Below are 23,543 nucleotides of genomic sequence, written 5' to 3'. Positions count from 1 at the left end.
AATCTTCACAATTCAAATTGCAGAATCCATTAATCTGATATGCATTACACAATACATTCAAGAATGTTCATAAAATATTAACATATATTTAAATATACAAATAAATATTATACTATTACATGTATACACACACACACACAAACACCCACACATATATATATATATATTTTTATATATATACATGTATGCATGGTAACAAATAGATCACGCCTAAAAAATTACAAACCAATTGTCCTACCTTTTTGGGCATTCCTTTGGCCAAATCTTTTTTGGCTTCTTCTTGAATGTTACGGAATTTATCAACAACGCTCTTTGCTGTTCCCTTCGATGGTAAGCCCTCACTCCAATCAGTATCAGCTTCCCTGGAGATATCACACCGATATTGAGGTTCGTTCTCTGAAGTTACTTTGTTAGTTACAGCTGTAGATTTAACTGGTAAGTCATCTCTGGGAGGAGTAAATTCTTTTAAAGATCTTGGTGAAGTTGCGTTGGGCGCATTGTTTTCAATTTTGCTAAATTTCGACAGAAGACTACGTGCTGTTCCCTTTTCCGGAAGAGCTTCTCCGCTTGTATCAGCTTCCTTTGTCACATCTTGCCGGTTGACAGGTTGATTCTCAAAGATTCCTCCTTCTATTTTCGTCGGTTCATATTCTAAACCCTTTTTCGGAGTGTTTTCATAGACACCACTCACAGCAGCTTCTTTGTTAAGCCCACGAGGATCCTCACGTGGCGGAGTAAACTCCTTGCGACTTCGAGGAGAAGCGGACTGGGAACCAGCTCCACTTTCAATTTCTCGAAACTTTGCTAAAAGACTTCTTGTTTGGCCACTTTCAGGCAGTTTTTCCTCTGCAACATCGGTTTCTTTGAAAACATCACTGAGGATAACTGGCTGACTTTCAGCAATGGTTGGACCAGCTTCTTTTGCAGTAATAACGTCGATGGGTGGTTTCGAAATATAAGGTTTGTCTTCTTGTAATTTTGAAAACTTAGCAAGTAGATTCCTAGTTGTACCTTCGTCTGGCAATATGTCTTCGGTGTCCACTTCTTCAGGACGGATAACAGCTGGATCATAGACGGGTTTGCTTTCGAAGATACCACTTTCAGTTGTACCACAATATGGTTGAAATGTACTGCGTGGTTCTGAGACATATTCAGTTTTGGAAGCTAGATCAGGAGTTAAATCTGGTTGACCACTGACCACTATTTCGCTTGCAGATTTTTGAATATCTTTGAATTTGTCCAACAAATTTTGTGCTGTGCCCCTTTCTGGCAACTTCTCATCAGGTTTCACAAACCCAGGTGTAATGTCTTCAGGGAGGTCTGAAGGTTGACTTTCAAAGATTCCTAAATCAGGTTTGCCTTCATAAGTTTCAATATGGGTTTTCGGTTCTGAGACAAATTCAGTTTTATCTTGTTCACACCTAACTGAAACTGGAGTAGTACTGGAAATAACTGGTTTCAGACTTTCACTTTCGTATTCCTTGAACTTCTGAGCCAAATTTCTAGCAGTACCTTCTTCTGGAAGTTTAACCTCACCAACAGAATCATGGCAACGGACAACTCCATCTAGAACAACTGGTTGATTCTCAAAAATGCCAGCTTCAGTCCTGCCCACCATAACTCTATAGCTTTCATCGCTGAAAGATAAAATAAATTTATTAAAAATTGTATCAACATTTATTCTGAATCTTGTGGAATATCTTATCCCTTGCTTCCAATAAGGGATAGCTAATAAAAATTTTTCATATATTGGATTATGTTTGCTGGCCACTTTATCACTATATTTTTAAAGATAATGATAACTTATTTGAATTTTGAATATATATATATATATATATATATATATATATATATATATATATATCTCCTGTCAATAATAATAATGGTATTTTTATATAAACTTAAAGCTTATGGCGATCACTGTACAATGGCTAAGGAAAATAGTCTAATAAAGGGGCATATAAGCCCTCGACAGAAAAAAGAAGGCTTTCCTATCTACGGATAGGAAAGCCTTCTTCTTTTTGTTAAGGGCTTATATGCTTCTTGATTAGATTATTTTGTTTAGTGATCACCATAAGCTTTAAGCTTATATAAAAATACCATTATTATTATTTATATAAAATAATGAGCAGAATATTCAAATGTGAATATTCCTAAAGATATTACTGCTAATATTATCAATGGTAAATATAAGTAATCAATAATACCAGCAACAATAAAACATGCACTCACACACATGTACATGCACATAAATGTTCATTTATTCCATTTTTACACGTGTAACAAGTAATTAGGTGCACAGACAGAAAGAAATACAGGAAAAACAGAACACATAGCTTGAAGAAAGACAATTAAGGACTCTTGAAATATGACAGAAATGAATAACATCACTTTTTACCGGTAGTGGCAATGGTGTGTGTGTGTATTTGTGTGTATATATACATATACATATATATATATATAAAATAGTGTACAAACAATTTACGTATTTGTATGCTGGAAAGGGCAGTTAAATCCCAAACCACGAATAAGAGCAATTTCAAAAAAAATGAAAAAAAAAAAAAAAGATTTATACACATATATATGTGTGTGTGTGTGTGTGTATGTATGTATATATATAGGGAGAGAGAGAGAATGATGAAATGTATGTCAAGTCCTTAAATCAACACTGACAGTGGTACATCTAACAATACTATAAAGATAGATCGATATGTAGATCAGCACAAAACCATAAAGGGAAGTAAACTTCACAGCGGATTAGTATGTTACCTCCCTTGTCTCACATCCAACGATATATAGTAATTTTTCTGCATTAATTTAGTTTCTCCTTTCATTGAAAACTGTCGCAGGTTGTTTGTGCGTCATTATGACGTCATTTCTCAAAATGCCTCATACTACATATATATATATGTACATACATATATACACACATTATAAATATATATGTATATATATATATATATATATATATATATATATATATATATATATATATATATATATATATATATATATATGTGCACATAAAATACACCATTTTGAGCGTGGCCGTTGCCAGTACCGCCTGCCTGGCCTTCGTGCCGGTGGCACGTAAAAGCACCCACTACACTCTCAGACTGGTTGGCGTTAGGAAGGGCATCCAGCTGTAGAAACCCTGCCAAATCAGATTGGAGCCTGGTGTAGCCATCTGGTTTCACCAGTCCTCAGTCAAATCGTCCAACCCATGCTAGCATGGAAAGCGGACGTTAAACGACGATGATGATGATGATATATATATGTACAATATATCACCATCATAGGCGCTTGCCTTTCATCCTTTCGGGGTCGATAAAATAAGTACCAGTTACGCACTGGGGTCGATGACTAGATGGTCTTCGTCGCATCGACGGACAAACTGCACACACACACACACATACACTTGCATGAGTGTGTGCAAGAATATGTCTCCTTGCTTTCACATTGTGTAATTGTAAACCGCCATTGAGCAGTAAATCATCGACGAGAGGCAAAGCTGACCTCAGCAGATTTTGAATGCAGAATGTAAAGAAGCTGAGAACAGACGAAACGTCCAGTATTGTGTCCAGTATGCTAATGATTCAACTAGTTCCCTGTCTTCGTAATAAAAATAATAATAATAATAATAATAATAATAACAATGGTCATTGTTGTCATCACCATTATTTAGCATCCCTTTTTTCCATGCTGGAATGGGTTGGATGGTTTGACAGGAGCTGGTGAGCCAGAGGAGTGTGCCAAGCACCAATGTCTGCTTTGGCATGGTTTCTATAGCTTGATGCCATTCCTAATGCCAACCACTTCGCAGTGATTTTACGTGGCGCCGACATTAGTGAGGTCCCCAAGTTACTCACAAGAGAAGACTCCTTGACCGAGAGGGGAGTGATATTGAGGAAGGTGGCTTTATGACAGGTGATGAGAGGTTAAAATATGATAGAGGAACAGGAACAGGTGTCTTGCTGTAGGAGGGAGATATATGGTTATTGCACATGGGGAAAAAAAGAGAACGGTGAAGATTATATGTGAATGTGTACCCTTAAGTTACAGGGAGGTGAATAAAGGTACTAGATGAACAGTGATGGGGATGAGGGAAATGCAGTGAGTGAAAAAAATCTAACCACATGAAACCTATTTGTATATAATGGTATTTTAAAGAAAAAGCTTACCTGTCTCTCCTTTGTTGGTTTTCTGGAGAAACCGGTTCCACAGAATCGGCTTTAACAGCTGAATATAAAAAAAAATTTTTTATGCTTTTAACAAACAACATAGAATTAAAATATATGGCAATTTCTAAAATTATAGAAATGTCCCCTGATAATATTTACCAAGCGGGAAAATTAAAAAACTGCTCTGTTGGGGACAGCTAGGATTTTGAGAGGGTTACTTGAATGTTGAATGTCTCCCATGATAATTAACAACCAAGTATCAAAGTTTATAATGTGCGGAAAGAGACTTTGTGAGACCTAGCAAAAATGGCCTGAGCGAACAGACCTACTCCAAGCATTGCACTGGCAATTGCATCATCATCATCATCATCATCATCATCATCATCGTTTAACGTCCGCTTTCCATGCTAGCATGGGTTGGACGATTTGACTGAGGACTGGTGAAACCGGATGGCAACACCAGGCTCCATGTTAAAACAAAATCCATCATCACTGTAGGAAGACAGTGATTGCAAAATCACTGGCACTGCAATTAGCTGGTGACAAATACTGCAGCTAAGTTGGCTTTCCATGACGTATTTGCATTAAGTATGATACACAGATAGCTATTTTAAGCTATATTACACGAATAGTGAAAAATAAAACTCTAGAGGTAAAACTAGCTCTGTAATATGTAGGAAAGCCTTGCTTCATAAAACCACCAGAAGTCATATTGACAGCTCCATTCCATAGCCACTTATTCTGTTATATCGATTATGTAGAATACTCTATCATAGTATAGCCCCCTTTGCATTTATAAACAAACCTGTCAATATCCTCCACACCAATAGTAAAAAATAGAACTCTAGAGTCAAAAACTACATCTGGTATATGTTAAGTAAGCCTTACTGCACAGAGTCATCAGAAGTCATATTGGATTTGACAGCTCCATTTCACAGGCATGTATGCTGGGATATCAATTATGCAGAATACTCTATTATAGTATAGCACCCTTGCATATGAACAAAAAAACTGTCAACGTCCTGCACATTAGAGGCATGTGTTTGCTAAATTAATTACACTGCTGTTTTTGGAAACCCAACAAATATGTAAGTGTTTAGTCATAGCTTGAAAGATAGCACTTACCATTCAGCAGAACAATAGTAATATTCAGCAATAGAAACACTTCAAAACGTGAGATAAGTGGATGTGTTTTTCGTTTTTTATGAAGTTAGAAAAATGTTTTATGGCCAGGTTTAATTACAGTATGAGAAAACAGATATGAATTCTTTTATCGTTTACTTATTTCAGTTATTGGGCTTTGGCCATGCTGGGGCACCACCTTTAAGAGTTTAGTCGAACAAATCACCCCCAGTACTTCATTTTTGGGGGTACTTATTCTATCAGTATCTTTTGCTAAACCACTAAACTACAGTAACATGAACATACCAATACCAGTTGTCAAGTGGGTTGTGGGGGACAAACACAAAGATATTTCACACATGATAGGCTTCCACACAGTTTCCTATTTACTGCCCACAAGGGGCTACACACAGAGGGGACAAACAAGGACAGACAAACAGATTAAGTCGATTATATTGACCCCCAGTGCATAACTGGTACTTATTTAATAGACCCCGAAAGGATGAAAGGCAAAGTAGACCTCAGTGGAATTTGAACTCAGAACGTAACGGCAGATGAAATACCGCTAAGCATTTTGCCCGGCATGCTAACGTTTCTGCCAGCCCGCCCGCCTTTAGAGTATTCAGATCGACTCCAGATAACAATCATTTGCTGTATCGCTTCCACACAGTTTCCGTCTACAAGATTCATTCACAAGGCACTGGTCAACCTAGGGCTATAGTAGAAGACACTTTGCTCAACATGTTATACAGTGGGCCTGAACTCGAAACCATGTGTCTGCAAAGCAAGCTTCTTAACTTCATAGCCACAAATAATAATAATAATAATAATAATAATAATAACAACAAGAGCACTCAGAGAGCACAAATCCCGTCAAGGCAACACCAATGTCCTCTCAATGATTAGCCATAGAGGATTTTTAAAATGTGAGTATCTGAAATAAACTTGAATGCTCTCACAGACGAACAAGAATACTAAAAATAAACCCAACCGCTCTCAAAAATTAAGTAAAAAATCAGGGGGAAAAAAATCCAGAATCCTTGTCCGGTACTGGATCGATCCCTAAATCTAATCAGTTCTTGTCAGTCACAAGACCAAATATCCCTGAAAGTTTCATCTGAATCCATTCAGTGGTTTTTGAAATATCTTGTCCATGGACAAACAAACAAACACCTCTGCCTTAACGAAGGTGTAATAATAATAATGATTTCTTTTATTTGTCGCCAGGGCAAAGGATGAGGGTGACAATACAACGACATGTTGGGTTTTACATGAAACGAAATGATAAAAAGTTGAAAGTGTATGTAGTATACAAGAGTAAAAGAAAAAGTAATAAAATAAAAACTTACCGTTGAAGTTAGGGTCACATCTGGTTTCTGAAATAAAATTAAAAAAAAAATATGAAGAGACTCATTACAAATAATTAAAAAAATATGTATTAAAGCATGGGTAGGAATTCAAAAACTGTTTCTGAATAAAGGGAAAATACTTAAAAAACAAGATATATACATTAAACTATTCAAAGCAACATGAATCTGAGAGTTTTGATGGCTTTTGGTATATACTCTTTTTACTCTTTTACTTGTTTCAGTCATTTGACTGCGGCCATGCTGGAGCACCGCCTTTAGTTGAGCAAATTGACCCCCAGGACTTATTCTTTGTAAGCCAAGTACTTATTCTATTGGCCTCTTTTTGCTGAACCGCTAAGTTACGAGGACGTAAACACACCAGCATCAGTTGTCAAGCAATGCTAGGGGGACAAACACAGACACACAAACACATATATATATATACATATATATATACATACATATATATGACGGGCTTCTTTCAGTTTCCGTCTACCAAATCCACTCACAAGGCTTTGGTCAGCCTGAGGCTATAGTAGAAGAGACTTGCCCAAGATGCCACGCAGTGGGACTGAACCCGGAACCATGTGGTTGGTAAGCAAGCTACTTACCACACAGCCACTCCTGTGCCTCTATAATTTCATTCCTGAAGACTAACTTTGTCTGAAACATTGAATTTCCCATTCTCCATGGCAAGTTCACTGAAATCCTTTTGTTCATTTTACTAAATAACACAAGCCTTGCCGAAGCAGACTACCACCAGTGTCTTTGAAATCAGTTTGATCATATCTTAATGGTAATGACTGGTGGAGAGAGAAAACTTAGCAAGCCATTTAGCTATTTTACTGTTTTACTCTTTTATTTGCTGTGTCATCTTGTGGTTTGATGTTGAATAACTGGCAAAATGTTTATTAATGTGACATTAAACTTGATATGCCATTTTGGTTTCAAATGCTTTTGTCTGTGTGTGATTAAAAATGTTACTCCTGTTAGCTAAATATTGTTGTGTAATGTATAAATATTACTTATACCTCTTGACACTTAAATATCACTGCTTTATTCAAACATTTCTTTCCAACACCTAAACATTACATGCTGATAACTAGATGACATCTTGTTTTGGTACATTGAAGGAACGAATAACAATATCAGAAAGCAAAAAAAAATAAAATAAAATTACAATATTCACAAAATCGGGTTGACAGAGATCAACCAGGAGTTTTTTTCAGAGAACACAATTTCAACCAATGAGCAGCTAAGGTGAACAGATGTGTGTACAACAGGAAGTCTTACAGCAGGGGAGAAAAATGTAACTATATTGTTGTTTCAGTGATTCAAAATTGACATAAGGTCAAGGACAACTTGCAACAATTGTGTCTTGATTACATTATTTACATTTGACGGATATTTGTTGCTAACACATTTCAGCCGATGTACTCTCCAGCCTTCACCAGGTATCCTGGGGGGAATTTTGAACCTGGGTTCTCATTCCTAAGGTATTTTTCTAATATCATTATTATTATTCAGGTCATTGCCTGGAATCGAACTGGGCTCAAGATTCCGAGTTCGATTCCAGGCAGTGCGCTGAATAATAACATCGGAAAAATACCTTAGGAATGAGAACCCAGGTTCGAAATTCCCCCAGGACACCTGATGAAGGCTGGAGGGTATATCGGCTGAAACATTGTGTTAACAACAAACTGTCAAATGTAAATAATGCTGTTGACCAGGCCCTTATTGAGTATGTAATCCTATATATAAAAACAAAAATGCAGATTCGCAGTAAGGTTGTGTAAACATGAGTGGTACTACCACTGCTTGCCAACCAGTGTTGGTTTGCTTACATCCCTGTAAATTAGCTTGGCAAGAGACTGACAAAATAGGAACAAACCAGGCTTTTTAAAATAAGCACCGGTGCCAATTTGTTCAATTAATCCTTTCAAGATGGTGCCCCAGCATGGCAGTAGTCCAACGACCGAAACATGTAAAAACTAAAAAAAAAAAAAAAAATTAAAATAAAAGATAAACCATGGAAAAAAAACCAAGCACTTCCACAAAAGCCACCCCACGCTGAATACACACATACATACATACACACACACAGAACTAATGCCTGTTTAATTTCAGTAAAGGAAAAGAATGTAGCAGTCGTATGCTATGAAATTATAACTTTAGCAGGAGCGGCTGAAATGCAGTCCATTTTTAGTGATGTACCTGCCCTGCTGCTGGGAGAATGGTAACTGGAATGGTGAGGGTAACGGGCAAGGAAAAGTAGTAAGGAAGTAAAAAAAATGGAAAAATGAAAAAAAAAAAAAAAAAAATGTAAACAAGTCAATTTGTTTGATGATAAAAGATTAGCAATATTTTATAAATAGAAAATGTAAAAAAAATTTTTAAGAAAGAAAAAAAGAAAGACTAAGTTATTTAAAAATAAAAATCTAGTATTTTGCATCATTAGTATTTCTAATTTAAGCCATCATCATCATCACTATCATTGTTGCCATCATCTTCATCATCATCATCATGACCACAATCATCAATATCACCACCACCACCAACACCATAATCATCACCAACTTTATTATCCCCACCACCATCACCCCCACCCCCACATAATAATTGCCACCATCGCCTGCCTTCGCCACTTCCATCCCATGCCACCTTCATTGTTTACTTATCACCCCTCATATATTCTGGAACCAATCACCAAATTTGGTAGGAGGTAGTCAGTCAGGACTGCCGGTGTCAGAATCCAGTCCATCACAGACACAAAAATGTAACGAACAGTCATTGCCAATAAACAAACAAACAAACAAACAAAAATAATAAACAGCAAAGCAAAGTCGAAGTGCATAAAAAAAAAAGATCACTAAAAAACAAATATAAATAAATAATAATAAAAATTTTAAAAAGTAACATAAAATGTTAGGATAATTTTCTAAGTTCTCAGCCATACAGAAATTGTTTCAGTCAGACATTCCACTCGCAGCAATGCCACACAGTTTCTTAAGTGTTTTCTAGAATATTTTAGTGAGCAGACCCTCAACCTCAGGAATGCTTATATCTTATATGTTCATACAAGCTGAAAGTGTGTGGTGCATGAATACACACACACACACACACACATATATATATATATATATACACACATACACACATACAGATATATACATTATATATCATACAGCCTGGATACTTTTAGTATTTGGACATAAATCAAAGTAATGTCCAAATAAGTTTCTCAAAATAAGAACTCATCTAAAGGACATTATCAAAATGTTTATATATATGTGTGTGTGTGTGTGTGTGTGTGTGTGTGTGTGTGTGTGTGCGTGCATGCCTGTAGTAGCAGTAATAGTAGATTTCTAAAATATTTAACTTGAACTAATACATGAGAAGATATATATAAATATCTTCCCATGTATGTGTGTGTATATATACATACACATCATATATATATATATATATATATATATATACACACACACACACATATATATATATAGACAATATATATATATATATATATAGACAATATATATATATATATATATATATATATATATATAGACAATATATATATATATATATATAGACAATATATATATATATATATATAGACAATATATATATATATATATATATATATATATATATATATGTAGAGGTAGTAGGATTTTAAAATATTTAACTTGAACTAATATAAGGGAATATATGTGTATATATATATATATATATATATATTCATATTCCCTATGCAATGTTCCAAATTAAAAAGTTTAAACTGTACTACTACTACTACTACTACTACTGCTGCTGCTGTAACAAATATACCCACACATATATACGGAATAACCGAATTTACTATTAAATGTATAAGAAGCATTGAAATGAAATGCAAGGCTTTCCATAAAGGGCATGAAGGTAGGGTCCAATAAGAAGCCAGTGCCTTTGCTGAAGGCAATGTTAGTGACAGGTTAAGGTGGAGAGATGGCAGAACTGTCAGCTGGTTGGGCCAAATGCTTAGTGACATGTTGTCCATCCTTACATTCCGAGTTCATTCTCTTGTGGTCGATAAATGAAATACCAGGAGTGGGTGGGGGTGATGTAATTGCCTTACCCCACTCGCTACCCACCTGCAGGAAAATAATTGCTGGCCTTGTGCCAAAATTTGAAACTAATATACTACTACAGCCACGGGCCAACCAAAGCCTTGTGAGTGGATTTAGGTGACAGAAACTGAAAGAAGCCTGTCGTACGCATGTGCGTGTGTCTTTGTCCCACCGCCACCACTTGAATAATCAGTGTTAGTGTGTCCATTTCCCCTTAACTTAGCGGTTTGGCAAAAGAGACTAATAGAATAAGTAGCAGGCTTAAAAAAAAAAAGTACTGGAATTGATTTGTTTGACTAAAATTTTTCAAGGTGGTGCCCCAGCATAGTCACAGACTCATAAATGAAACAAGTAATAGGTAAAAGATGGAAAATAGTATTATATTCGTTTTTTTATTTTTTGAAGAGTTAGGTGTGATTTGAGGAAAATTTTGCTGCCATTTCTAGCAAGCTGAGTGACTTCTTATCTGTTCTAGAAGCTCTGTCATAAGCTGGTATGAAATTAGATGGATATTCTGTGTTAAATTTTGCATGCTCCACATCATCCAGTTTCAAGAACTCACCCAACAGGAGAGGGAGAGAGAGAGAGAGAGAGAGAGAGGGAGAGAGAGAGAGAGAGAGAGAGAGAGAGAGAGAGAGAAAGAGTGTGTGTGACATATACATATAGATTAGCTGCATGGAAATATCATACTGCCTCTTGACAGTTTATAAGAAGGAGGCAAAAAAAAAAAAAAAAAAATCAGTCTAGGTTCAGAAAAATAAGGAAGGAAGTGCAAAAGAAATTATGGTTAGAAAGAGAAAGAAAGAAAAAAGAAAAGAAAAACAACAAAAAATGTTCAACTGAAAATTTGGATTAAAGAATTTTCGTTTGGAATAGGATGGGTGAACATTCTCAATATAAAGGAGCTAGTTTTACTATGATTGTCATCATTAATGGTACCACGAAGTAGTAGTGGCATCGTTAATACTGGTAGTAACTGTAGACATTATATATGGATAACGTAGTTTTTAAACCAGGATCATGGTGCTTTTTCAGCTCACATCTGTAACACCATGGTTACACACTTAGGCATAAAGGTTATAGACATGACCTTATGGCAATTACCCAAAGAGATTTCTATTTCTTTCCTTTTTTTTTATTTTTCAGTTTCTCTGCTCATGATGTCAGAAAAAAAGCTGAAAACATTAAATGTTAAGGGTGAAGAATGTAAAATGGTTATTTATATAGTTAGTATATTGTTGAAGGCAGTTAATTGGCAGAGCTGTTAGAAAAGCATTTGATAGAATGTCTTGCAGTATTTGTTCTGGCTCTCTGCATTATGAATTCAAATCTTGTCAAAGTTCACTTTGCTTTTCAGGGTTTGATAAAGTACCAGTTCAGCCTAGTCCAGCCCAGTCCAAAGCAGTAGATTTGACAGAATTGGAAAAGCATTGGACAGGATGCTTTACTGTGCCTGTAGTCAGAGGCATGGATGTGTGGTTAAGTCTGTTTTCCAACCATCTAGTTTCATGTTCAATCCTACATATGGCACTGGACAAGTGTATGTGGTAGACAGAAACTAAAAGTAGCCTGACAGAAACTGAAAGGCAGCGAGCTGGCAGAAACGTTAGCATGCCGGACGAAATGCTTAGCGGTATTTCGTCTGCCATTACGTTCTGAGTTCAACTTCTGAGGTCAACTTCACCTTTCATCCTTTCAGGGTCGATAAATTAAGTACCAGTTACGCACTGGCGTCGATGTAATCGACTTAATCTGTCTGTCTGTCCTTGTTTTTCCCCTCTGTGGGTAGCCCCTTGCGGGCAATAAAGAAACAAGAAACTGAAAGTAGCCCATTATATGTATATACATACATACATAGCAAAGTATAGCTGCACTTGGGTTCATGGGGAGAGAACTCAAATCCTGAATTCATACACTACAAACGATAGTGATATCTGGGACTATAAAAATTTGCAAGATAGTCTTAGGATTTGAAGGACGATGAACAAAATACGCTTTCCTTTATAACCTTACTATCAAATAGGTGGCTGGACAAAATTTATTGGCAGAAACTTGGTTACACTCTGTATTGTATGGAAACCTTTAATTCTGTTCTCTTTCCATGGATGCTTGGCCTTTTAACTTGCTAGGACCATGACCAGAGTTACAGACAACCCGGATTCCTCCTAGGCCACCATCCTGAAGTTAAATACAAAAAGTGATTGTCTTGTCATTGATAGGACACAGTATTACAGGGGAACACTGCAAGTTAACAACCTTCATATGTTGCTGTTTACAGTTACAATAACATCCATTGTCCTTTTGGAAATCTGAAGGTCATGTAGATAAATGGTTCACAAAGAGGGTATGAAACGCCAAGCTAATATAGAACTTCTCTGTGAATGACCTGAAAATATATGCCAAGAATATGAATGGCAGGAAGACGCACTCTGACATTCTCAAAGAAAACAAAGATGGAGTTTGGCCTTGATAAATGGTCTTACATGATTTTAAAGTTAGTGAAAGTACAAGCCAGTCAAGCTACATTTTTATCAATGGCTTGACTATTTCTCAGTCATCTGATGAGGAATGCCACACGCACTTTGGGATCGATAAAAATATATTCCATGATGGAACTTTTAACAAGGAAACTTCATCTAGGGAATATATACCATTCAGATAACACATATGAGGGAGAGCTGAAAAGTTCCTGGCTTTAAGGGTATCACAAAAGGCCTGGCTGGAGGTCCAACCTTCCGAGTTCTTTTACAGGGCTTAGAAAAACTTGTGCCGGTGGTACGTGGAAAACAACATTCGAGTGAGGGCGTTGCCAGTGCCGCTGGACTGGCTCCTGTGCAGGTGACACGTCAAAACACCATTTGAGCATGGCCGTTGCCAGTACCGCCTGACTGGCCCTCGTGCTGGTGGGACGTAAAAGCACCCACTACACTCTCGGAGTGGTTGGCGTTAGGAAGGGTATTTCAATCACAGTAACATAGATATCAAGAAGTAATATGTTTTGGACCAGCAGCCAATATATAAATTCGCATTTCGATGAGTATGCTTTGCCATCCAGAAATAGTAAACAACAGCAAAATACGTGATGTGTAAACAAGATAAGGATACAAGGAAAGCATCTAAAGTGCAGACGGGTATGGAATAAACATTTAAAATGTTGTCTACTTCATAAGCAGCTGTTTGGAAATATGAATATATCTGAGTAGGAGGCATAATGTCAGGGCCAAAACATTACACAATGCAATCTGAGAAACAAGAGTCCTGAAGATAAAAATATAATATGAAGTTAAAAGTATGTCTGTGTGGTTGAGAAGCTTGCTTCCCATTCATATGTTCTTGAGTTCAGTCCCACTGTGTGGCACCCTGGACAAATGTCCTCTGCTATAGCCCCAGGCCAACCAGTATGGTGGAAAATTTGGAAACCAAATTCACTTACAAGGCATTAGTTGTCTCAGGGATTTAGTAGACAACAATTACCCAATGTACTGCACAGTGGAATTGAACTCAAAATTAGGTGATTGTGAAGTAAACTTCTTTATCCACACACCCATATATGTGCCAGTCTAATTATTAATAATCAACTAATTAAGCATTATTCCTGATTTACTTAATTGTTTCTACATACCCTATATTTTATTTATTTACTTATGTATTAATAATTATTAACAAAAATTTCCCAATTTAAATATTTAATGGCGTAATTGTTCATGTGTTCATTAACTTATGATAATTAACTCTGATTTAATTCTATCACAATAATTCATTCATTAACTTAAAATAAATATATAAAGGTACTTCCTGATCTATGGTTCAATATTAATTAATTACTGGATAATGAATGATAATAATTATTATCTACTTAAGAACTATTCATTCATTTATTTCCCCATCCTTTCACATTTATATTCCCATCTACTTCCATTCCACTCACACATCAACTCTTAAATACTATTGCTAAAACACACACACACTCTCTCTCTCCAACTGTCAAATTTACTAACTGCCTTTCTCCATGACCTTGGGAGGACACACATTCAGTTTGCTTCTCTTTCTTTCTACACAGAAGCCGATATTCCTTCATCTACCGATAACATTTTTCACTCCTCTGTTATCACTGAGCCCTCCCTAGAATGAAAGCATTTTGTGATCATCCTTTTCTTATTTGTTTTTTTACAAGTTACAGTTCCAATTCAAATAAAGACAATATAATTATAATTAATGACAAATAATACAATTTATGAAGAATCCTCCATAAGCTGGTTTAGTTGACACTATTTGCACTCAATCCACCCGACATTATTTAAAGACCCTGTAATTTTCATCACTGGTTCTAATGAGCCTACTTTTCTATCAATTGACAAGTACTGTGAAATATTTCTTTATACTGTCATTCTGTTATTTTGTATTGTGTGAAGGGGCATGGCTTAACCCTTTCGATACCAACTCAGCTGAAACAGCCTCTGGTTCTGTAGTACAAATGTTTTGTTTCCATAACTCCTTCTTAACCACAGAGCCATGCCTGCACCAACCAAATGTGGTTGTTTTTCACCAAGAAAAGCTGGGCTGAGTTTAAATATTTTTAACGAGTGAATTTGGAACAAGAAATTAAAACAGTGTGAAAGGAAACTGCATCTTGTGGGGTGACAAGAAACTGACAAACAAAGCAATGGTGGACAGGAAGAGAAAAATAATGGGAAACAAGAATAAATTTAATGATGCAGCTAAGAAGTACAGGAAGTTCTACATTACTACTACTACTGATCGCTAAACACATGTTTTCTAAAGGAATGCCTCCTAAATAATATTAAACAAGGAAGAAAGCTTTGTAACATTTACAATCATTGTAGCAGTGAGTAGGCAGAAATAACAGAACATAAGACTATATATAGATATTGAATCACAACAAATGGAGGCTAAGTTGCTATATATAAAACTGTAAAGAATTACGAACTAAGCTGTTTGGATCATCTTCAAGAACTAAGAGCAAAGGCAAAGTCTTGAACTAGCATGCTGGTCACTTTGTACAACAATCCTTTCTTATATCTCATCTGTAGACTTGTTTGTAAGTCATCAGCAATGGTGATGCTTTGGCATTTAACCCTTTCATCACTGTATTTATTTTGAGATGCTCTGTGTTGCTTTCAACTAATTTTAAATATAACAAAGAATTTAGTAAAATAACTTGGTTATCATTCAGCTAGTGTTAGGAACATAAATTGTGACTAAGGTTTGGTGGAAGATTTTAATTCAAAACTTATGAAAACAAGACATTCGTACTACAAAGCCAGAGGCGGTTTCAGCCGGGTTGGTATCGAAAGGGTTAAAGAGGCCAGATCTGGTCTCTCACACTTAGCCTGTGGTTATAACAGAAAGAAGAGAAATTATTATTATTATTATTATTATCCAGTAGAAGGAAGTGAGTTGGTAGAACTATTACCATGCTGGGCAAAATGCTTAACAGCATTTCGTCCAACCATATGAGCTAAGTTCAAATTCTACCAAGGTGGACTTTGCCTTTCATCCTTTCAGGATTGATAAAATAAGAGTTGAAGTACTTGACTAGCCCCCCACCTTCCCCACAAATTTCAGGCCTTGTGCCTATAGCACAAAGGATCATCAACATCATCATCATTATTAAGGTGGTAAAATCGTTAGCACACCAGACAAAATGCTTAGTGGCGTTTTGTCTGTCTTTATGTTCTGAGTTCAATTTCTGCCGAGGTCAACTTTGCCTTTTGTCCTTTCGGGGTCGATAAATTAAGTACCAGTGAAACACTGGGGGCGGGGTGGGGTCTGATGTAATTCACTAGTCCCCTCTCCCATAATCGCAAGGCTTGTGCCTTTCATAAAAAGGATTATTCGAATGCTCATATATTGTCTTTGACGGGAGAGTCCATTATCATTATTATTATTATAATAATAATAACATCATTTAGCATTCATCTTCCAAGCTGGCTCAGAGATGTGTGTGCATGTTTGTGTGCATGTTTATGTTTGCTTTCAGTATTTCATTTCAGCCCTCAATCCAATGCTCTGATTCCAAATCCCAGCAGGGTTGACTTTGTATCTCTCATGGTTTGCATGAAATAACAACTTCTTGTACGAATAGCAATATTGTGGAAGTTAATTCAATTGATTACATTATACTTTCTTACTTGAATGAAATTTGCTTTGAGCTTAATTCAATAACCAAAGTTTCTAGTCAATGTTGGTGAGCAGCAGAAACCAGAAAGTTAGTTCTGACGTCTGATTGCATTACAAAATTGTTGCTAATGCCCCTGGGTAAAGGTATGACTACTGCAGCTTTTCATTACTCACCTTTTTTTTTTTTTTTTTTTTTTGTAATATAAGAATTTTGTGACTAAGCAATAGAAACCAATATCTATAATTTATAATATTATAGAGCTAGTGTAGTAGCCATGGCGATTATTTTCTTAGCAATTTCAACAAAGTCTTTTCAGTGAACCCTGCATGTTAGTGGAGCATCACCGAAGCAAGCAGAGAACTTTGGATATTTTGGGGTCGGAAAACAGGAAGTTGAATGAGGTGCTGGAATTGTATGTGTCTGGCACAGTAATGCACCATCTTCAGCATTCGATGCTCAGAAGAGAAGAAGTTGGTATGAAAAGCCAAACATGCAGACTTCCATCTGGTTTTCAAGCCTATCTTCACCTACGGTCAATAATGTTGGGTAATGACTGAAAGAATACGATCATGGGTACAAGCGGCCAGAATGGGGTTCTTCTAAAGGATCTCTGGACTAATGTTACTCAACAGGGTGCACAGCTCAGCTCGGAGATCAGAGAATCTTTCCAGGTTAAGTTCCAGCGGAATTTGAACTCAGAACATAAAGAGACGAAATACCGCAAAGCATTTTGCCCAGCATGCTAACATTTCTTATTTTTTTATTGCCCACAAGGGGCTAAACATAGAGGTGACAAAGGACAGACAAAGGGATTAAGTCAATTACATCAACCCCAGTGCATAACTGGTACTTAATTTATCGACCCTGAAAGGATGAAAGGCAAAGTCGACCTCGGTGGAATTTGAACTCAGAACGTAACGGCAGACAAAATACCGCTAAGCATTTCGCCCGGCGTGCTAACGTTTCTGCAAGCTTGCTGCTTTACACTGTGTGATATTCATTCTTTCCAATACTGATTGATAACTCTATCAATTGCACTGCCTTAAGAAGATAAAGCAGATAAAATTGATTAAACTGATCTTAGTTTATTTCTAGTCCTTATTCCACTGGCTTCATAAGAATTAAAAGCAAAGTTCATCCCAGTGGAATTTGAACTTGTTAATTAATGAAATGAAACTAGTTCATGGAAAGCGTCTACTCAGGTGATTATATCACCTTCACCAATACCATAAAACCACATAGCAGAGAGCCTTTATGCAGTTGTTCAACATGCTAGAAATAGCAGTTAAATCTCATTCAGGTTGCAGCCTACCATTAAAGAGAGAAAAAAGAAAAAAGACACAACTGGTACTAAATTTATTGACCCCAAAAGGATGAAAAGGATGAGTCTACCTCAGTGGAATTTGAACTCAGTACATAGCGGCAGATAAAATACTGCTAAGCATTTTCACCCGGCATGCTAACGATTCTGCCAGCTCACCACATTTAATAATAATAATAATTTTTATTTATTGTCCACAAGGGCTGCAAAACACATATAGGACAATACAAAGACAAAAAACTGGAGATTTACACAGAAATGTGTAAAAAATAAAGTAACAACAATCTGCAAAAAATATTAACAAAACACCTAATAGGAAGGGAAACACAGCCCAGAAGCAGCCAAGGAACCTCAAAGCTCCAGAGCCAGTTACCCAACTCATTGGGAGCACCATGGCAAATGTACCTCAACCTGGGTGCCAGCGTAGAGGAGGGCCACTCACTTGGGTCACCCTCTCCAAATTCACTCACGTTCCCAATAAATTTACTGGGGGTAAGGGTAGGGTGAAGGAGCACATCCCTCACCTTCCATTTAAAATAGAATTTTTTAAAAAATCATGAGGACTTGGCTGAAGAGGGACTTATGATGATGATGGTGGTGGTGGTGAGAATGGAAGGAGAGGAATATAGTTGACTTAAATTGACCCTTGTATTTAACCGCTAATCATTTTATCAACCACGAAAGGATAAAGGGCAAAGTTGACCTTGGTGAGATTAGAATTCAGATTAATAAGTAATCCTTTCTACTACAAGCAGAAAGCCTGAAATTTTTGGAGGGGAGGGGGCTAGTCGATTACATTGACGCCAAGTACATGTCTGGGACTTATTTTATTGACTTCCGAAAGGATGAAAGGTAAAGTCTACCTCAGCGGAATATAAACACAGAACATGCAATAATAATAATATTAATAATAATAATTATCCTTTCAGTTAAAGACAGAAGGCCTGAAATTTTAGGAGGACGGGGACAATTGAGTACATTGACCCCAGTACTCAACTGGTACTTGTTTTATTGATTCCCCGAAAGAATGAAAAGTAAAGTTGAACTTGGCCACGTTTTAATGCAGAATGTGAAACCAGAAGAAATGCTGCTTATCATCTTGTCCAGCATGCTAACGATTCTGCCATAATAATAATACCCTGATATGCGATGCTATGACATCATCATAATAATGACGATGGAGTTTTTCATTTTAACCAGAAAGCAATGATATAAGTGATATATATTTGGCAGTGTTAGAAAGAGATAGATGGATGGATGGATGAAGAGAGAGAGAGAGAGAGGCTGTAAACTGTAGAAGATTATGGCACCAGGTAACAAAGTAGACATCAGTAGGTAGATATACACTCCTTCTCTTAACAGATGAGAGCTTCACGTCTGGGAATCTTAACCTCACTCATAAAACTATACACACATGTAAACCTTACATACAAACATACATAAATAAACAGATATACATATATACGTATGTATATATGTAGGTGTATCCTCACACCCACATATTACTTTCAATGTTTTTCTGTGCTGACAGCTGAAGAGGTAGAAATACAGAAATACCAAAGTATATTGTGAAGCCAACAAGGAACTAGAACATAATTAGGCAACGAGTCAACCTCTCAAAATAGCAGGCTCTACAGACTTACAATAACCAAACACATTCTAATCTGATGCGATCAGAAGTGCCTTGTTGGTATAACAGTAATATATGATAATAAAATAGACATACACACACACACATATATATATATATATATATATATATATATATATATTTATATTGTTGAAGAAGAACAATGGATGGAATTTAGAAAAAAAAAAAAATCACTGGAGAAAAACAAAATATTCTTTTTCATTAAAATATTATACATACACAAGATAATAATAATAATAATAATAATAATAATAATAATAATAATAATAATAATAATCCTTTCTACTATAGGCACAAGGCCTGAAATTGTGGAGGAGGGGGCTAGCTGATTACATTACATCGACCCTAGTACTCAGCTGGTACTTAATTTACCGACCCCGAGAGGATGAAAGGCAAAGTCAACCTCAGCGGAATTTGAACTCAGGACATGGAGACAGACGAAATACTGCCAAGCATTTCATCTGGTGTACTTAATATAATAATAATAATTAATAATAATAATAAACGATACATAGGATATAACACTATAACACTAGTTGTACTTATTTTTAGCAAATATTTTATTTCCACCAAGAAATGAGTGGAAATAAATCCAAAAATATGAGATAAGGGTGGAAGATCTTTTTTTTTTTTTGTATATTTGCTAAGTTTATTTAAGATAAATTATTGTAATTATTTTATATAGAGAGCCAGTGGTATGATAGGAACTGTAGAGCACTGCTTTTTTTTTGGGGGGGGGGTTAAGCTGTGTCCTGCTATATTCTGAGTTCAAATCCCACAGTTGTCAAATTTTTTTTCTTCTCTTTTCCTTTTGTTGTGGATAGAATTAGTACCGGTAACCTACAGGGGATTTTCATTCAGTTAACTACTACTACTTCTCTCTGTCTCTCTTCGTTGCTAATTTGAGGCCTTGTGTTAATGAATTTAAGAAATCACATTTACAAAAAATTCTCCTAAGATGTAAAAATTGCTCAATGGTCAGGTGCCAGTGCATAGCTATAGCTGTGATGAGTAGAACAAACTAGAATAATAATAATGGTTTCAAATTTTGGCACAAGGCCAGCAAATTTTGGAGAGGGGATAAGCTGATTACATCAGCCCCAGGGCTTAACTGAAAAAATGAACAACAAAGCTGACCTCAGTGGAATTTGAACTCAGAACGTAAAAACAGATGAAAAGCTGCTAAGCATTTCGCCCGGCGTGCTAATGATTCAGCCAGTTCACCACCATAGAAACAACAACAATAATAATAATAATAGTAATAATACTTTCTACTATTAGCACAGGGCTAGAAATTTTGGAGGAAACAGACTAGTCATTACAGTGACCCAAGAGTATAACTGGTGCTTATTTTATTGACTTCTGAAAGGAAGCAAGTCAAACTTGGTAGAATTTAGGCTCAGAATGCTAGGAGCTAGAAGAAATGCTACAAAACATTTTGTCTGGCACAGTAACGATTCTACCAGCTAATAATAATAATAATAATAATAAAAAGAAAAAATGAATAAATTTAAACTATGGAATTATCATTCTTCATCTAAAGCTCTAACTTCACCAAACACAAACGTTTCTGCCACAGCTTATCATTTTTCGATCTGAGACAATGTTTATAGAAAGAACAAAGTCACAATTTCGTAGTAGCAGAAATTGAAAATAACTGAACATATGGAAAAATTACAGAGAAGTATTTATGTCTTATGGGTTAGCGACAGAGAGAGAGAGTGAACGAGGAAGTGAGAGAGGAGGAGGAAGGGGAGGCATTGGTGAAAGTGAGAGCAAACAAGCAATTCTGAGAGAGAATACCAGTAAAAGTTTTGTGAAAAGTGTAGGCAGTTTATGGTAGCTGTGGTGAGGCGAGGAAGGAAGGGAAGGGAGAATGAGGAAATCTGATCAAAGGTGTGAGCTGTTTTCTAGTGACTATATGCAGAAACTGAAATGAAATATCAAGGAAGTTGAAAGAAGAAAAGAGAAGCAGCTTTAGCTACGTTTTTTTTTTACTTTCTTTCCCCACCCCCATCAATTCAAAGCAGGGTTTTTTGATAAAGTGTAAAAGTCTGAGGATAAAACCCTTTATTCACACTGCCACACACACTAAGGCAGGGAGCTGGCAGAATGATTAGCACGGTGGGCAAAAAACGCTTGGTGGCTTTTCGTCCGTCCTTATGCTCTGAGTTCAAATTCCACCGAGGTTGACTTTCTCTTCTATCCTTTCGGGGGTCGATAAAATACATACCAGTTGAGCAACGAGGTCAATGTAAATCGACTTACACCCTCCCCCCGAACTTTCTGGCATTGTGCCAAAATTTGAAACCAACATTATCACACAAACTCAAATTCTTAAAGATAATATCTGACCATATTACTTTATTACTGTTTTAATTGTGGAGGCACATGGCTTAGTTGTTAGGGGTGTTGAATTCATGATCATAATATTGTGGTTTCAATTCCTATCAGCGATGTATTGTGTTCTTGAACAAAAGACTTCATCTCAAATTACTCCAGTCCACCGAGTTGGTAAAAATGAGTAATCCTGCAATGGACTGGCGTCCCATCCAAGGGGAAAATATATGCACCAAGGAAACTGGGACAGAGGTCCTATGAGTCTATATCAGTGTTTCTAAACCTTTTTACCCTTGCATAACCCTTAAAATAAATTACATGTTTCAAGAAACCCCTGCACAAAAAAAAATTATATACCATATTGTTCTCATATTTTTGCATCATAGTTTACGTGGTAAATATCATATATATATATATATATACTGTAAAGGTGTGTGGCTTAGTGGTTAGGGCATTTGACTCACAATCGTAAGGTCGTGAGTTCAATTCTTGGCGATGTGTTGTGTCCTTGAGCAAGACACTTTATTTCACATTGCTCCAGTCCACTCAGTTGGCAAAAATGAGTAGTACCTGTATTTCAAAGGGCCGGCCTTATCACACTCTGTGTCATGCTGAATCTCCCTGAGAACTATGTTAAGGGCACATGTGTCTGTGGAATGCTCAGCCGCTTGCACGTTAATTTCACGAGCAAGCTGTATCCAACCCATGCCAGCATTGTAAACAGACGTTAAACAACAACAATGATGATGATGTTTAATATGAGAAGCCATAATCCAGTACTGGTTCTTAGCTCTCAAGTGGCTTAAGCAGTATTTTACATTCTTAAAATATGTTTTATGCAAAAGTACAGAAAATAATTTGTTGGTTCTAAGCACAGGTGAGATAATAGATTTTACACAAGACTAGCCAGTATGTAGTAGAATTGCTGTTTAATATCCAGAAGTGAACTGACTTTCAACTTGAATAATAACAGAGTTTTATTTCCTCTATTTTTCTCTCTTATAATTGCATCATTCGACTTCTACCTATAAAATTCAGAGACATGTTGGAGAATAATACTGGTTTCAAATTTTGGCAGAAGGCCAGGAATTTTAGGAGGGGTAGGATCAGTTATTTCAATGGCTCCGGTACTTGACTGTGAGGATGAAAGGCAATGTTGACCTTGTCAGGATTTAGAGTTCAGGATGTGAAGAGTTGGAAGAAATATAGGTAAGCACTTTGTCCAATGCGCTAACGATTCTGCCAGCTCACTAGTTTATATTGGCAAATGTGTTTGAGCAGAATACTCTACCTGTGTTTTCTTGGAATTAGTAATGCAAAATTGC

General features: G+C 36.4%; 1 protein-coding gene across 23 annotated transcripts in view; it reads right to left on the bottom strand.

Moving 5' to 3' along the window:
* Positions 1-23,543, bottom strand: part of LOC106880892 (uncharacterized) — a 225,556-nt gene that overhangs the window by 41,269 nt on the left and 160,744 nt on the right. For all 23 annotated transcript variants that reach the window (XR_016243577.1, XR_016243576.1, XR_016243579.1 and 20 more), the window contains 3 exons: positions 6,653-6,679; positions 4,182-4,239; positions 239-1,637 (listed from right to left, as the gene is read on the bottom strand). Coding sequence is in view for 19 of the 23 variants with exons in the window: in XM_089359363.1 (XP_089215489.1) it covers positions 239-1,637; positions 4,182-4,239; positions 6,653-6,679 (1,484 nt within the window). In the remaining 4 variants the exon portion in view is untranslated. The remainder of the gene's footprint in view (positions 1-238; positions 1,638-4,181; positions 4,240-6,652; positions 6,680-23,543) is intronic.

Source organism: Octopus bimaculoides, chromosome 11 (assembly GCF_046866305.1).
Source record: "Octopus bimaculoides isolate indiv1 chromosome 11, ASM4686630v1, whole genome shotgun sequence".
In the NCBI taxonomy this organism is placed as follows: domain Eukaryota; kingdom Metazoa; phylum Mollusca; class Cephalopoda; order Octopoda; family Octopodidae; genus Octopus; species Octopus bimaculoides.
This window is presented reverse-complemented; position numbering and strand designations above follow the sequence as displayed.